The following is a 15,783-nucleotide window of genomic DNA, read 5'->3' on the forward strand; positions in this document are numbered from 1 at the left end:
TAATAAGAAAGTTAATACCTCAGTTCTTATCAGGTTTGTCTTCTTTATATTGGCATCTGTGAGAGAGTTTTAAACTAATATTCTTTCCTGTTTTTTCCCCCCACCTCTAGCAAAATTGCTTAAGGTTGATAACTAATATGTATGTGAAATGTTCTCATTGATGACATAACCAACTTTTATTAAAATGCCCAAACCTTACTTTCTATGTAAATGCTTTCCAGGACTCTGACTAGGGTTCTTAATTATCAATTCTGAATGCTGGATTTCTACTTTGAGTTTCTGAAATAGGACTTCAGGGTCTTAATTCATAGGACCCTCATTTGTAATAATTAGACTAGATGTTGTTTTCATAGATAGTGAAAATCTGTGTCTATCCAGTTTCTTAAATTAAAATATGAAAAAATAAATAAATTAATTAAAACATGATAAGTGCTTTACCTTACATAAGACTGAATCCAACAGAAATTCTATTAAAATTACAACATTAAAAACATTTCAGGAAACTGTATGTTCTTTTTTGTTCTCATCATAAGAAAATAGAGTTCTGGAATAGCTTTCATGAATTGAGAGGATCTTATCCTTGCAGATCTCAACACATATAAGGGCCTTCTGTAACTATTAAGTAATAATCATCTCTTTTTGAAAGGTTGATTAATGTTTGAAGGCTTGACATCTAGCTAGACACTCGGGACACTTGGTGGAAGTTCAAAGTGTCCTTTCCTTAAGGAAAATTGGGTCTGAAATCTGCTAGTTCAGATCTTATGAGCCAAAATTCCTAGGAGCTAATGTGGTCCTTCATGCTTGGGTCTCTTTCACTGTTGTGGGCAGGCTTTCATGCAAAGACACTTCCAGGGAACAAATTAGGCTCTCTGGTTTCATTCTTTCACCTGTAACTTAAGTTTCATTTTGTTAAGTAATCCTACTGGTATCCTTGGGAACTTGGAAGTCTGGAGTTTAAAAACGGAACTTAAAGCCTAGGGCAGTGTTCATTGCAATTTGCCCTTTGGAAAGTTATTTGAACCAAAGTTTCTCTGTTTGTTTTCCAAGTTAGCTATTTTGTTTGCTATTTTTAGGAGTGAGTTCTTCAGGATTGAATATATTTCCATAAAATGTGTATTCAACAAAGATGCTATGTAATTTCAGTTCTGCCCAGCAATAAATGACTACTGAATTTAAATAGTTGTACAATTGCTGAATATTTTCCTGAGTGCAAATATGAATATTGATGATAATGCAGAATCTGACAGTTTCCTAGATGACTCCAATATCAGAGGCAATGAAAAAGCATTCTTCTTCTTCCCACTGCAGAGACAATCTCTTGCCAAAGACTGGCTCATTGCATCTTATGTAGGTTCTTGATTTAAACTAATACTTCTAATATTAAAATACTTAAAAATATAATTGAGAAATCTGTGTAATTCAGCCACTAAAGGCAAAGAACCTTTGAAATCCATTAAAATTTACACAAAAATGACAGTACCCCAGAAACAACAAATGACAGGCACTTACCAGGCCCATTTACCCTGTAACCTGTATTACCCTATCATCTGTATTTATACAGATATTCCTCAACTTGAGAAAGAGATCACATCTTGGTAAACCTATCATACATTGAAAATATCATAAATTGATAATGCATTTAATATATCTAACCTGCCAAACATCATAACTTAGCCTAACCTACCTTAAACATGCTCAGAACACCATTAGCCTACAGTTGGGCAAAATCACCTAACTCAAAGGACACTTTATCATAAGATGTTGAATACCTCATGTAGTTTCTTGATACGTACTGAAAATGAAAGCAGAATGGTTGTATGGGTACAGAGTGGTTGTGAGTGTTTCAGTTGTTTACGCAGCGATCACTGACTGGGAGCTAAGGCTTCCTGCCACTGCCCAGTATCACAAGAAAGGATTGTGCGCTGCATACTGCTGGCCTGGGAAAAGACCAAAATTCAAAATGCGAAGTACAGTTTCTACTGCACATGTATCACTTTCACACAACCCTAAAGACGAAAAGTTGTAAGTTGGAACTATTGCACACATTTGTGGTTTTTACCCCTCAAGTTGTATCATTTTTTCAGATCTTAACTGCCAGTTAATCACAGATGCTTTATGGATTTTATGTGGAGGAAATATATAAAAGTGGCTTTTGATATTTTTGCCCCCATAGGACATTTGTTTGGCTCCTGTCCCTTACATGTTGCCGAGACATACTTTGATGCTTTTCTTTTTAATGATTCAGTTGTTGAAATCATAATTTGGCATGTAGATATTATTTGTGGAGCCAACATAGAAAGCTGTCTCCTTCCCTTTATGACACCTTTTTAACATTGATAGATTAATATAGTATTTTATCCATTATAATAATGAACCTCATTTACAGATGATATACAATTCTGGTAAATGATTATGTTGTTCACAGATTTTTGAGAATTTGGCCACAAATGAGGCAAAAAAAAAAAATGTGAAGCTTTGATACTGAAGAAAACTGTGTTATGTATTACTTCTGATTTTAAAATACCCTGTGCCCAGAGTACCTGGGTGGCTCAGTGGCCTTTGGCTCATGTCTTGATCCTGGGGTCCTGGGATCAAGTCCTGTATCGTGTTCCCCAAGGGGAGCCTGCTTCTACCTCTGCTTATGTCTCTGATTCTCTGTGTTTCTCATGAATAAATAAATATGTAAAATAAAATAAAATAAAATACCCTACCTGTATGGAAAACTTGTCCGCATTTTCCCATCCACTTCTAAACATACTAACACTGAGGGTGGAAACATGGCGAAATGAAAACAACAAGGTGAAATAAGGACAAACTAGAAGGTTTGGTATTTTGATTTAGTTAAAGTTATAGTTATACTGGTTAGGTGACAAAATATCTGGATAATCAATTTTTTAAATAGTAATTTGAACAGTTACATTGTCATTTTAAAAACCAAGGTAGTAGAGGCTTCTGACACCAGTGAAAAATTTAATATATATATTTTTTCTTTTTGACAGTCAAAACTCTGGGTAGGCAGGTAAAAGTTTTTCCTCCACTCATTAAGGAACTCCTCAACCGGAATTACAGCATTGGGCCCACCAAGTCTATATCCTATCTGCTATGAACAAAAATATTCTCTTCCAAAGACTGTGACTCACTATACTAACTACCAGTACAAATCTCTGGCAATAAAATTTGTCTCGAAGCACATGGACCTGAAACACAAATAAAATCTTAGCAAATGGGAAAGCTGTTGGAAGCACGTTGAAAGTTCAGATTGCAGCACTAGGAGAAGATTGTGTTGTATGGTCTGGATAGTCAGTGTCTTACAGAAGCTTTTTAGTTAAGCCCAACTGATGGAAGATGAGGTGCACATCTCTGTCTCAGCAATGAAATTAATAAAATGTATAGCACAAAATTCATTTATCTAACACATACTATCCTCAGCAGCGTAAGAGTCAAAAACTATGTGGATGGCAACTCTTACAACTCAGTATTTCAAAGTGGATGGTAACAATAGGATATAGGAGATGTTGATTTCTATATTTAATTAGGGCCAGTGTGAGGTAGGGCATGGAGTTTGCACCAGTTTAGTAGTTCACGGAGTCTTCCAGGAACTCAGAGAAGAGACAGCTCATTCTCAACTTGGCATAATTAAAAGAAGACTTCTGGGACTTGAAAGTGGCATGTCCCAGATTCCATTGGTTTTTCTCTTCTCTCTGGCTGTGCCTTTTTAGTCTAGTTGGGCAGCTTCTCCTTTTTCATGTAGCCATTAGATCCATTCCTTAGGACTTTCACTCTTCCCACTGCTTTCTCTGTAAATAATCAAATCTATGTCTAGTTTTTATCATCTATGCATTAATGACAATTAAATGTGCATCTCTAAATTAAGACTCCCATCATATTCAACTGCCTCAACTTGGATATCTCAAAGGTGCTTCAGTGGAATATCTCCAAGACTTAATACATGATCATGCCTTCCAAGTCTAGCCTTTACTAGAATTTTCTGGCTTAGAAAATGGTACCACTATCCAATCAGCTATTCAAGCCAAAAAAACCATAGAATCATTCTTAATTTCTCTTCTCTTTCTTCTTGCACCATACCCAATTTATCATAAAATTGTGTTTTGTTTTTGTTTTTTTGTTTTTGTTTTTGTTTTTTTTTTTTTACCTCTGAAGAAGCTATAAGAGTCTTCATTACCCCCTGTCATAGCCTTAGACTACTGTGGTAGCCTCATGGGCAATTTCAATAAACTGTAATACTCACCCATAACAATCCTCTCTTTGTTCTCCATGATGAACCCAAAGTACGTTTGTTTTTCAAAATACACTCTGAAGTAAAAGAAGCCAATCTGAAAAGAATACATACTTTATGATTCCAGCATTCTGAAAAAGGACTTTGGAGGCTCTGAAAAGATCAATGTTTTCCCAGGGCTGGCAAGAAGTAAGAATAAATAAGGAGAGCACAGGAGATTTTTTTAGGACAGTGAAACTATTCTGAAAAATGCAATATAATGGTGGATATATGTCATAAAACCCATAGAGTATATAACACCAAGCGTGAACTCTAATGTAAACGATGAACTAAGGTGGGAATGAAGTGTTGGTTCATCAGTTCTAACAAATATACCACTCTGGTGAGGGGTTTTGAGGGGGGGGGGAGGCTGTGCATATATGGCGGCAGGACATATATAGCAAAACTCTGCTTTCTACTCCATTTTTGCTGTAATCTAAAACTACTCTTAAAAATAAAGTCTCTTAAAAAAATCCACAAAGATCTTGTATCTCCTCCTCAACTCCTGAAAGTGTTTTATTGCCTTTCCAATGCTACAAAAATAAATTGGAAGTCCCTAGCACAGCCCCTTTCTACCTCTGCAGCCTCATTTCCTCTTGCACTTTTCTCAGTCTTGCTCTCTGCTTTCCAGTAATGTTAGCTTCTCTCAGGTTTGAATGGTTTGTGCCAAGTCCTTCCTCAGGGTTTTGCTCTGCCCCTCCACCTTGCTTAACCCATGTCTACTCATCCTGTAGGCCTGAGCTCATTGTCGTTTCCTGAAGGTTTCTCTGAGACTGGTAGGCTTCTGCTTTTGCCATATATTTCATATAAAAGCCCAGGTTTTTCTGGCTGCTTTTGCTGTAGTTCTCATATAAAAACCAAGGCATTTCCCCAGAGCCCTTGTCACTTTTATATTAAATATTCTTAATAATAAGTAGTCATGTTTATTAGCAAACAGTCTCATCCATTAGACTGTAAGCACTGTGAGACAGTGCTCTACCTCTTTTTGCTCACATTGAGCCTAGTGCAGTGGTTGGAACACAGAAGGATTTAGTAAATATTTGTTGAAAGAATGAATAGAAGAAAGAATGAGAAGTACCAAATGAGGGACGCCTGGGTGGCTCAGCATTTGAGCGCCTAACTTCAGCTCAGGTTGTGATCCCGGAGTCCTGGGATCGAGTCTCGAGTCTCGCATTGGGCTCCCAGCAGGGAGCCTGCTTCTCCCTCTGCCTATGTCTTTGCCTCTCTCTCTCTTTCTGTCTCTCATGAACAAATAAATACAATCTTAAAAAAAGAGAGAGAGAGAGAGAAGTGCCAAATGAGCTGTCAGTATATTGGGCACTGTTTTCTCTAGGTATTAGAGATTTGCAGTCACGGAGATACCTATTACTCTCTCAGAATAGAACAGTCATTTTTAAAAGTACCATCATAGCAGAAATGTGTTTTTGTTTTTTTTTTCTTAACCCTAAGCTTCTGTATTTCATGTGGTTACTCTGCAGGTTCTTGTGATTCCAGATAGATAGCTGCTTTGTTCTTTAAGATATGTAGAGCTTAGGGTAAGCAGTATGAAAACGATTCCTCCACAGGGGTGATTATCTGATGTCAGGGCATCATGCCATGCCCAGCTTTTACTTTCAAGTCAGAAAATCCTCTCTGGATGGGTGGTCACTCAATAAAACAAATGCTCTGCTCATGGCTCAGTAGCAGATACAGAAATAAAATCACTGTTTAGTCATGGGGCTGCCTTGGATTTCTCTGGAAAGTGCACTTATGGTAGCCAGCACTAAAGCCACATCACCATGAGGTCATCTGTTTTCGGATGCAATTTGTTCCCATGTGGTACCCACTGCCTATTTGCCCTGACTTCGTTAATGAGCAAGTGAGATGAAGAAACAATTCCCTTACTTTCCAGGTAAACAAGGCAATTTGTCTTAATTACTGCTAGCTTCTAGTGAGTGACTACCAAGAGGGACCTAACCATTCATTCACCCCAGTTGTAATGATCAGAATTGTGAATCAGTAGTAATTTCCACGCAGGCAGCTATAGGTTTTGAGTTCTCGGACATGTACTTTTTTCCCAATTGAAATACATACCTACGTGTGTGTGTGTGTGTGTATGAATATATATATGTTTGTATGTCTATACACAATATATGTACACACACACACATCTTTTCTAAATGAATGCTTTTCCTTATTACAGTCAGTCCTTTCCCATGGCACTGTGGCCGACTGTGCTGTTGTTGGCAAGGAAGATCCTCTGAAAGGTCACGTCCCCTTAGCACTCTGCGTGTTGAGAAAAGGTAAGAAATCTTTGTCCTCCCTGGTGTTTGACCCTGAATGATTCACTAAGGTTAATTGGCTTATCATCTGAACTCTCTCCATAGATATAAATACAACAGAGGAACAAGTTTTGGAAGAAATTGTAAAACATGTTCGACAGAGCATTGGCCCTGTGGCTGCTTTTCGAAATGCAGTGTTTGTCAAACAGTTACCCAAGACGAGGTCCGGCAAAATTCCCAGGTCGGCCCTGTCCGCTCTTGTCAATGGCAAGCCATATAAGGTGAATTATCAAGAATGTTCGGACACGTTTCTCCCCACTTCTTTGGCAGTAATTTTTTAATGTTAAGGAAACTACATAGCTGCTCTCTAGGAATGCGGGTTGTGGAAACACAGATTAATTAAAAGCATATGCTTTGAGATGATAGTAGCCAGTGTGTGGAAATTCTTTCACTATTAGTAAGCATATCGGTTAAATTTAAACAACTTGTGGAAACGCAGTCTTACTGAATTTAAGACACAACTTCCTTCATTGTAGTCATTTATGTCTATTACTAATGAGAAAGCAAACAATTGAGGCTGGGTTTATATACGCTTAACAGTTCTAATTGATGCATTTTGCTAATTATTCCTCCTGTTTTGAGTGAAAATTATTATGGAAAACATTAGGCTGATTCAAGTATATATATTCTTTTAATTTCTGTGGGCTTTAGACATGCATAGATATGCATGTTTTTAATCCTCAAGATCTAATAGAAGGTGACGCAGCAGTAAATAGTAGTTGTATGAACAAATGCAAAAAAATATATTTCTATAAAGGCACATAGAAAGGCTTATTAGAGGGATTCTAGAGAAGTACCACTTAGGACCTATAGTTCTGCTAACTGAACAGTTTATTACTCTGGAAGACTACATATACATTTTATTTTTTTAAAGATTTATTTATTTGACAGCGAGAGCACAAGCAGGGGGAGGGGCAGAGGGAAAGGGAGAAGCAGGCTTCCCATGGAGCGGGAAGCCCAACACCAGTTCATCCCCAGTCCTGGGATCATGACCTGAGCCCAAGGCAGACGCTCAACTAAGCTATCCAGGTGCCCCTATATGTACATGTTAAAATATTAAATTTGGAGTTCCTTTCTTTTTTTTTAACATTTCCATATGCATTTTATCAGATGATGGGGAATGCGGTAATTGTTGATTGTTGAGAGATGGAAGGGGTTCAAGGAAGAGCATTCATCTGACTCCTATTTTCTTTCCAGATAACACCTACAATTGAAGACCCCAGCATTTTTGGGCACATAGAAGAAGTGCTGAAGCAATCATCATGACTTTTTCCTATTTTGAGTCAAATTGAGTCACTTTTCTAATTGGAGTCAAATTTTTGGATTTTTCATAAATAAATATTTAAATAGAAATTCCTTGCAAACTGAAATATGAATTGTAAAGCTTGGTTTAAAAAAAGTACTTGAAGACTAGTGAAAGACCTAGGCCTTCTGTTTGAGTAGACCCAATTAGCATCTTTTTCAGTTGCCTACAACATGGGTTGCATAGCACTTGATTTAAGAAAAAAATTAACGAATGTATGATTTTTAAAAAACTTACCCCATTTGAATATTTTAATTGAAATAGACACGTTAATATAGAAATACTTCCTGAAATGAAGAATCTGTAACTTTGACCCAAAACCTAAAACTCAAGTTGAAACCAGAAAGTAATTGTAATTTTTCTTATAGAAATTCTGAATATTAGCTAATATTCTTGAGATGTCCCCATGCATGGATATTTTAAGTGAAATAGACAAAATGGGACGTTTTAGGTCATCATCTAGACAGATGATTTTCTAGATAGGAAGATATGTCTAGTCCTACATTTCCTGGGGGAAGGTTATATACCAGAGTACAGCTGTGACTTCAGGTCATTTTTACTTAGGGGAAATCACATGCCTGACAGATCCTAGAGGTCATTTAATCCAATCTCTTTGTCATGGAGATGAGAGCTGTTTGGAGTTCCTCCTCCTGTCTCAGGGTCTTAGTTGAGTGTATACTTAATGATTGCAGCTTCCTATAAAAACAAGGAAATGACACAGAAATGTGGTAAACTAACAAGGAAGGTTCTTAAAGAAGAAATATAAAGGTTTTTACATTATGCTAAAGACCAGGAGTTTTTAAGAGACCCCGATTTTTATGTGAAATCTCTAATTTTTAAGTAATAGCTTGCTAGAAAACAAGCGACATCCAAACACATCTCTTCATTTAAACTTATATAAAAGTATTGAGAACTTAAGAAAAATGATTGAAAATTAGTCTTTGTTAATAAGCTTATGGTAATGTGCCAATTAGTCAGAGTAGATAGATATAGATAGATATATGATTTACTTTGGATTCTACATGATAGCAGTTATTGAGGAATACATTTAAAGTAAAAAAAGCATACCATGCCCATTGAGTCTTTGATGGTGCTCAAAGTATTTCTCAATCTTTCAGTTCATCAGGACCATTATTTTTAAGAGCAGCTGTCGTATCATAATAGTCTAGGCTTATGAAATATATATGAGAAATAACACATAAGAGCTTAATTACTTGTTTGCTTCATATAAATGACACAACCTATATAAGACATCCTGAAAATGATAGGGTTTTTTGTTTTGTTTTTTTTGGACTGTAGGCTATATAAATAAATGGCTTCTCAAAGGCAAGTCCCATTTGCTTAAATCGGCCTCTTGATTGTTACACTAGGAAAAATATATTCAGCTGTTCTCTTTAATTATTTTAGTATCTGGAATTAAACCAACTAGATAGACATTCAACTTGTAATTTGAAGCTGTCGGGTTCCTTATAGTGTCTCTTCTATTGGGTATATTGGGTACATTTTGCTCATCATCACAGCTGTAAACTTAACTTTTAATGTTAAAACATTAAAAATTACCTTATTTTTTCATATAAGATTCAGTTAATTTGAAATGGCAAATTCTTCAGTTGAATGAATTATCATTGTTCATTTGCAAGGTATAAACAAAGGCAAATCCAAGAATTGTGTGAAGGGTACATCTGTGGACCTCTTGCACATTTTTCCTGGCAATCAATTCTGAAGGGACATGTTAGCAATCAGGCTTGAGTTATTTTCCAGTTGAATGAGATTGGAAAACAGTGCATGAGCCTGGGGAGGAAGTACTGTTCTTGCATTTGGTTGAAGAAATTTATCTCCTTTGAAGAATCAGAACAACTGTTACTTTCACTAAAAGTGGGGCAAGAAAGATACACTTCAATTGTAGATTGCCTAAAATTTGGGAGGAAAAAGAAAAGCAATTTTCTATTTCATACTTAGAAAGCACCTTCACAAGATGATACCTAAAATATTCTGGAATAAATGTATCTTTAAATATAATATGATGACACTAAAAATGCAATCATATTTAAATGTGCTCAAATAAAGTCCTCGTGACCATCTTTTGATATCTTCATAGAATTTTTTTCTGTAAGATATTGGAAAGATTTAAAGACTTTCTTTTAAAACCTACAGAAAACTTATTTTCCAATTGAGTTATTTTGCTCAAGATAATACATTGAATATATGCAAATTAGACCCACTTTACATTTAAGGAGCATTTTTATTTACATAAGATTGTATTTGAGAAGTCTCTCATCATTACAAATGTGAAAATGTATAAAGTCGATAGATGGTCAGAAGGAAAAATATTGAGATTCTGTGCTTAACTCATTAAATGGACTTTAGATGCTGGAAGAATTATCATTGAAGAGTATTTTATGCTTTTTTGAGGGAACTGGTTGATCTTTTTACTTCGATACAGGAGAGTCTATTATAAATTATTTCATATTTCTTACCAGATGATCTCTAAAGAGGAGAAACTGATTATGCAATTAAGTCAGGTATTGAGAGTAGATACAAATCTAGTTTGTTGTTATAGTATCATAGTTTCTATATTACATTTCATTTCCTTAAGTCAAGATCCCCATGACCAGAGGAGCTTAGAAAGCTCTTTCCCATTGTTTTCTGCTCAGGCAACATTTCTAGAACATTTAAAATCACCTCCATAAGCAAGTTTAGTGCTCCCTCTTGTGGCAGACTCACTTTTGATGCTAAATACTAGACTGAGTCACTAAAAGGACAATTTGCATTATGGTCTAAGTGAGTTGTTAAACATATGTGACTAGAAAACAAAGATTAAACAGAGAACTGGAAGTATTTTTTTTTATTGACAATGGAGAGGGTTTCTGTTACCATTACCTTTTGACTGAATCTGTTAAACAAAAATAGACATCAAAACAAATGTAATGTACGTGCAAACATAGCAAATTAAATACAAAAAGGAAATTACTAATGACAGGTCTTGCGCTTCATAAGATCAAGCAGCAGAAAATCAGCAGTTAGATAAATGGTATTATTAAATAGGTTTTACTTTGAAATTTCCCATATAAACAAAGAATAAACAACAGTAACACCACCAAATAAAGCCACAGGGAAGAGATTACTCTTCTATACTTTTATACACTATATATGTTAATCATCCTGTCTTTCATTTATTTCCTCTGATAAGACTGACTTCAGGGAAGTCGCAGCAAGGCCATCTTGGCTAGAAGCTTATAACATTAGACATGAGTCTGGCTAATGCCCTGTTACATTGACAAAAGGGAAAGGTTTCTGAGTTTTGTTGGGTTTTTTTGTTGTTGTTGTCATTGTTGTTTTTTCAATGGAAATGAGCCTCAGACTCTGCAGTGGTTGACATGCACTGAACAGTGCTGGCTGGCGGTTCAAGGTATCTGATGAACATGTGGTTCTTAGTAAAGAAGTTTTTTCTTTTTTCTTTTTTTCTTGATCCACAGGTAACAAGAGAAGATAATGTTTATTCCTTAGAAATTTTTTTTAAATAATTGCTTTTGACTCTTGTAAACAGTTTAGCTCTGTTTTGTATTGAAAAGGAGATCGAGCCATCACAGTGCTATTTCTAAAGATATAGGACATCCCTGATTGCCTTTAAAGGACTATTTTTGGCTCCAGTTCCAGGTTAAATCATTCTTTTTTACATGATCAGAGGCAGGTTTTCAGCTTTAGGTATTGACAGACTTGAAGGAGAAACATATCGATTTGACTGTTACAATTCAAAAACTGTAAAAATGGTGGAATGGTAAAATACAAACAGTACTTGGAATTGTCAAATGTTTGCACTCGAGACTCCATGAACCATATATTTTATTTTTTTAAAAATCATATTTATATCCATTTACATAAGACTTACACATTTAAAAAGAAATACATACACAGTAATACATAAATGCCTAGTATATTACAATAAAACATGAAAAAACAAGTGGCTCCATTTCATAAAAGCATCTGTTGTACAGAATTTATGATGTGGATGATGCTTATTATTCAAATGACTTAAGCACTGTCTTACAATTGTAGTAAACTAATCAAACTTAATATCTGACTCCCCCCAAATCACATTTTCAGCTTAATAAACCATTACTTGTGGTTGTTTCCTTAGAATTCAGTCTTCACAAAGGTTTTTCACTGTTCATCTTCTGAGATGGTAGTGCACTTTAGGTAGAGTAGACGGAAAAGACGACATCTAAAATATTGAATGCACATCGTTAGTCTCCCAGCAGCTCCCCGACTGGAAGACCCCCCTGTGCCACTGCGGGCACCAGCTCCTCCATGCAGCCTGCCTATGTCTGCCCTGAGTCAGTGAACACAACGTCGGCTGGGAGCTGACCCAGAGCTCTAGGTAATTACCATTTGCTCCTCTCCAATTTTGTGCAGGCCAACTTAATGAATAACGAGATCTGCTCAAGTTTGTGAGAAAGCATGGCAGTGAAGAGAAACAAAGGTCTTCCCAGAAAATGTGAGCAGTCCTCTTGAAAATTTTCGAGTGTGCTCATCAGTAAGTTCGGTTGAGTTGACCCCTTCCATGGAAGAGAGTCTTATTCTAGTTCACAGAGCCAGAGCCAGAGTTTTGGAGCTCTTGAAAAGACACCTCTGTTTAATGGTGATGAAAACATAATGCCAAGAAAGAACATACTCTACAGGATCTGGATCAGTTTTGTGGCATCACTGATTCCTTCCTGCCATAACATACTTAGGAGAAGCTCACAATTTCTTTTCCTGACACAAGTGAAACAATAAATAATATGTTCTGAGTTATTTTAGTAACAAAAGTGCTAGTAGAAATTGGTTGTCCGAGATTAGGTTACTGTCCATAAAGACCTTCGTCCCACTTAATGGTAAAAACTGGGAAATGTGACCCAGAATGCCATGCACAAAATACAGACTGCAAATAGTTACAGAGCAATTCTAGCCATCAGTCAAAAACTAAGCAGCAAGCACTACTCAACATATTAAATAGTCATTTGTAAATTAGTGAAGTATTCAGTTCCTGGGGAAATTATCATGTTATGTGTAGAAGCTATTACAAACAGTATTTTGGAAAGCCTCTTATTTAGCCAAATCATTATATCCTTTAGATCATGCCTAATTAGATGCCAAATTGTATACCATAATTAAATTTTTAATGTTAGGTTTTACATTCTGAAATTAAATCTCTTATCGGAAAGCTTTTTGTTTTATCAGCAGCATCAAAGAGTGACCCAAATAAGGCAGCGTACCAGCTCCCACTTGAGGCCCCGAAGACCAACAATAAATTGCACGGAGCTTTTAGTTCAAGGCAATGAATAAACAGCACAAGATGAGCTGTTCCTCTGCTTACAACTGTTTCCTCTCCCCATCCCTGTGCACACACTGGACTCTAAAGATTATTTTTCCAAAATATTAACTCATCCTAAGTGGTAAATATTGTGCTAAAACTGAGTTGTAGGTTAAAAAAAAAGTTTCATGAGCATTTGACATGAATAACCTAAGGAAACCACAGCCTTACTATGACTGGTTTTCAGTAAAACTCCATTTTTTATATGGGCTTGGAAGTAGATTCCATCAGCTAGTATTTCTCTTAATACAAATGCCTAATATCTTATGATTATATATTAAGGTTTTAGTCCCATTTGCCATTCTTATAATTTCATTTTGTTCCTACGCTGTAAGCCCCAGATACTTAACACTCATATCTGTTTTCAACAAATATAATAAATCACAGTGATGTGAGATGACATACCGAAAGTTCAAAATTTTCAGTTATACTTTTGTTTTTAATAATAAACCACCTCTAACTCCTCTTCCTGTCTCTGCTACTCTCTGACTCGGTACCTACTAGAATCACCCTCAGCTTACTTCAGCTTCCCCTATAGAAAATACTCACTTAAAAGTGTGTTATTCTGAGAGTGCCAAGCCGTCCTCAGTAAAATGCTATGTGCGTCAATATTAAATGCTACTCAAAAGTAGGGGACAGAGGTCTGGGCTGCAGCCTGCTGAGGTGTAATAAGACAGTGACAGGCCTGTCACAGAGGGACATTAATTCAGAGCAGACAGATGGTGATGGGAAAGACTAGATCAAGAGCTACAATATTAAGACTCGTCTTCTAGAAGCCCTCTAGCCATCCAAAGGGGTTATCTCGCTTCTGGACTGCTAGGCCATCCCAAAGCGTTTCGTGTATATTTACTACTCTATATAGGTTCAGTTTTGGGGTGGTTTGTTCTTTGTCCGCCAAGGAAAGCTACTCACAGCAAGTCAGTGCTGCCTCCTTTGAGTGGCTTGTCAACATGAGTATGTGCGAACAGTGGAGTTGTCTAACCTCTGCAGTCTTGATGAAGCAACTGCAAACGGAGAAAAGTGCTTTAGAGGAACTTGGATGACTGAGTACAAACATCTCAGATGAGAAAGATCATCCCCTGCGTAAAGGGATCCTGAGCATATCAGTAGACCTCCTTTCTCTAGGACATAAGCCACTCATATCCCTTCCCTCTAGACCAAGTTACTAATGAAAATTTATTCCAGGGTGATTCGGCTGTACTTTCGAGTTGTTGTGTATCCCTCCTTAGATGAAGCCTGTAACAAAAGCAGCTCCCCATGGTGCTTCTGTTTTTGAAGCAAAGAGTGCTCCTAGAGAACTCAGTCTGGTGGATTTTTTTTCTTCCCTCCAAGTATTGAAGAGCTTCTTCACTTATTTTAATCACATTAAATTCCTCATGAATTTTGGTAACATGTTTTGTAATATTAACAGGTTAGAAGACATGTAGGTCAGAGATCACGTTTATATTGGCACTAATCTTACGGGCCATGATAGCTATAACCTTGAAAAGAAATAATGATTCTAGGCAATTGTCTTAATAAAGAGAGGGGGCTATAATTTTTTTTTTTAATCCCTACCAAATAGAAATGACTTTGGGACTACTTTTTCAAAGTGGTCTCTCCTTCAGAATGGCTGTCTTCCTTTGTGACGTATGTAATACAAGTCTAATGTCCACAGAAGGAAATAATACTAATTGGGAAATTACTGGTGGCTTTGTGTTTGTTTAATTCTCTTCTCATAGTTGTGCTTGTTTATTTAAGGCCTTCTGCCTTGGTCAGAGGTGAAAATATCTGATGAGTCTGGATTTCTAAGACAAAATATAAAATTCATAATATTCAGACACGTAGGGTGACCAGGGAGTTAATTTCCATTTATGAAGGACTGTTAGTCCAAATCCAACCTCTAACGAAACACATTGTTGACTTTGAGAATAGAAGAGTAAAGAAACACAAATCATGCAGATGAGTATTGTTCTTCCTAGATGTGGACATTAGCCAAAATTGTCCTTTTTAGGATTTTATAAGTTATTTTTAAAAATGTGAACGAGGTGCCATGGGTTCATGCATTAGCAGTTTCTAAGAGTCTGGGTTTTGATGAAAGCAAAGTAAACTTCAAAGCAGAGCAAACCAACTTAAGAAAAGAATTCCAGAAAGCTATGCAAGGTCAGAGAATGATACTAGCATTTGCTAAACAGTTTTTTTTTTAATTTTTTTACTTTATGAGCAGAAATGCAAAACTACTATACCATCCGTTGTCATTTTCCTCGACTGCCCAGATGTCGTGGTTAACCTGAATCCAGCCGGTAATGTTTCTGAGGACCCAGGCATCATGCTGATTCCGTGTACTTCACGGGGAGGAAACTGTCTTCTCCACGTTGATCCCCGCCTGAAATTCTTGTCATCACTCTGCCAAGACAGAAATATAATTTGAAAAAAATATATATAATTTGATGTGATAACAACAGGTACTTAAAACTGCTTAGATACATGTACTGTTGATTGTTTATATCCTTTCTGTAAAGCATACATATGGAATATATTATGCTTTGAG

General features: G+C 36.4%; 2 protein-coding genes across 3 annotated transcripts in view; one reads left to right on the forward strand and one right to left on the reverse strand.

Annotated features, from left to right (window-relative positions):
• ACSS3 (acyl-CoA synthetase short chain family member 3) overlaps nt 1-9,981 on the forward strand; it is a 142,061-nt gene extending 132,080 nt beyond the window's left edge. Inside the window, exons 14-16 of the mRNA XM_055341559.1 lie at nt 6,459-6,558; nt 6,643-6,818; nt 7,795-9,981. Of these exons, the coding sequence (XP_055197534.1) occupies nt 6,459-6,558; nt 6,643-6,818; nt 7,795-7,863 (345 nt within the window). The 3' untranslated portion in view covers nt 7,864-9,981. The remainder of the gene's footprint in view (nt 1-6,458; nt 6,559-6,642; nt 6,819-7,794) is intronic.
• A 147-nt stretch (nt 9,982-10,128) lies between these two features.
• Nucleotides 10,129-15,783, reverse strand: part of PPFIA2 (PTPRF interacting protein alpha 2) — a 465,700-nt gene continuing 460,045 nt past the window's right edge. The window contains exons 29-31 of one of the 2 annotated variants that reach the window (XM_055341561.1): nt 15,479-15,638; nt 14,166-14,257; nt 10,129-12,122 (exon numbers count right to left, since the gene is read on the reverse strand). In XM_055341561.1, coding sequence (XP_055197536.1) covers nt 14,199-14,257; nt 15,479-15,638 — 219 coding nt within the window. In that variant the 3' untranslated portion in view covers nt 10,129-12,122; nt 14,166-14,198. The remainder of the gene's footprint in view (nt 12,123-14,165; nt 14,258-15,478; nt 15,639-15,783) is intronic. The other variant, XM_055341560.1, reaches the window with a different exon arrangement.

The sequence above is a fragment of the Nyctereutes procyonoides genome, unplaced genomic scaffold (genome assembly GCF_905146905.1).
Source record: "Nyctereutes procyonoides isolate TBG_1078 unplaced genomic scaffold, NYPRO_anot_genome, whole genome shotgun sequence".
NCBI classification, from domain to species: Eukaryota; Metazoa; Chordata; class Mammalia; order Carnivora; family Canidae; genus Nyctereutes; species Nyctereutes procyonoides.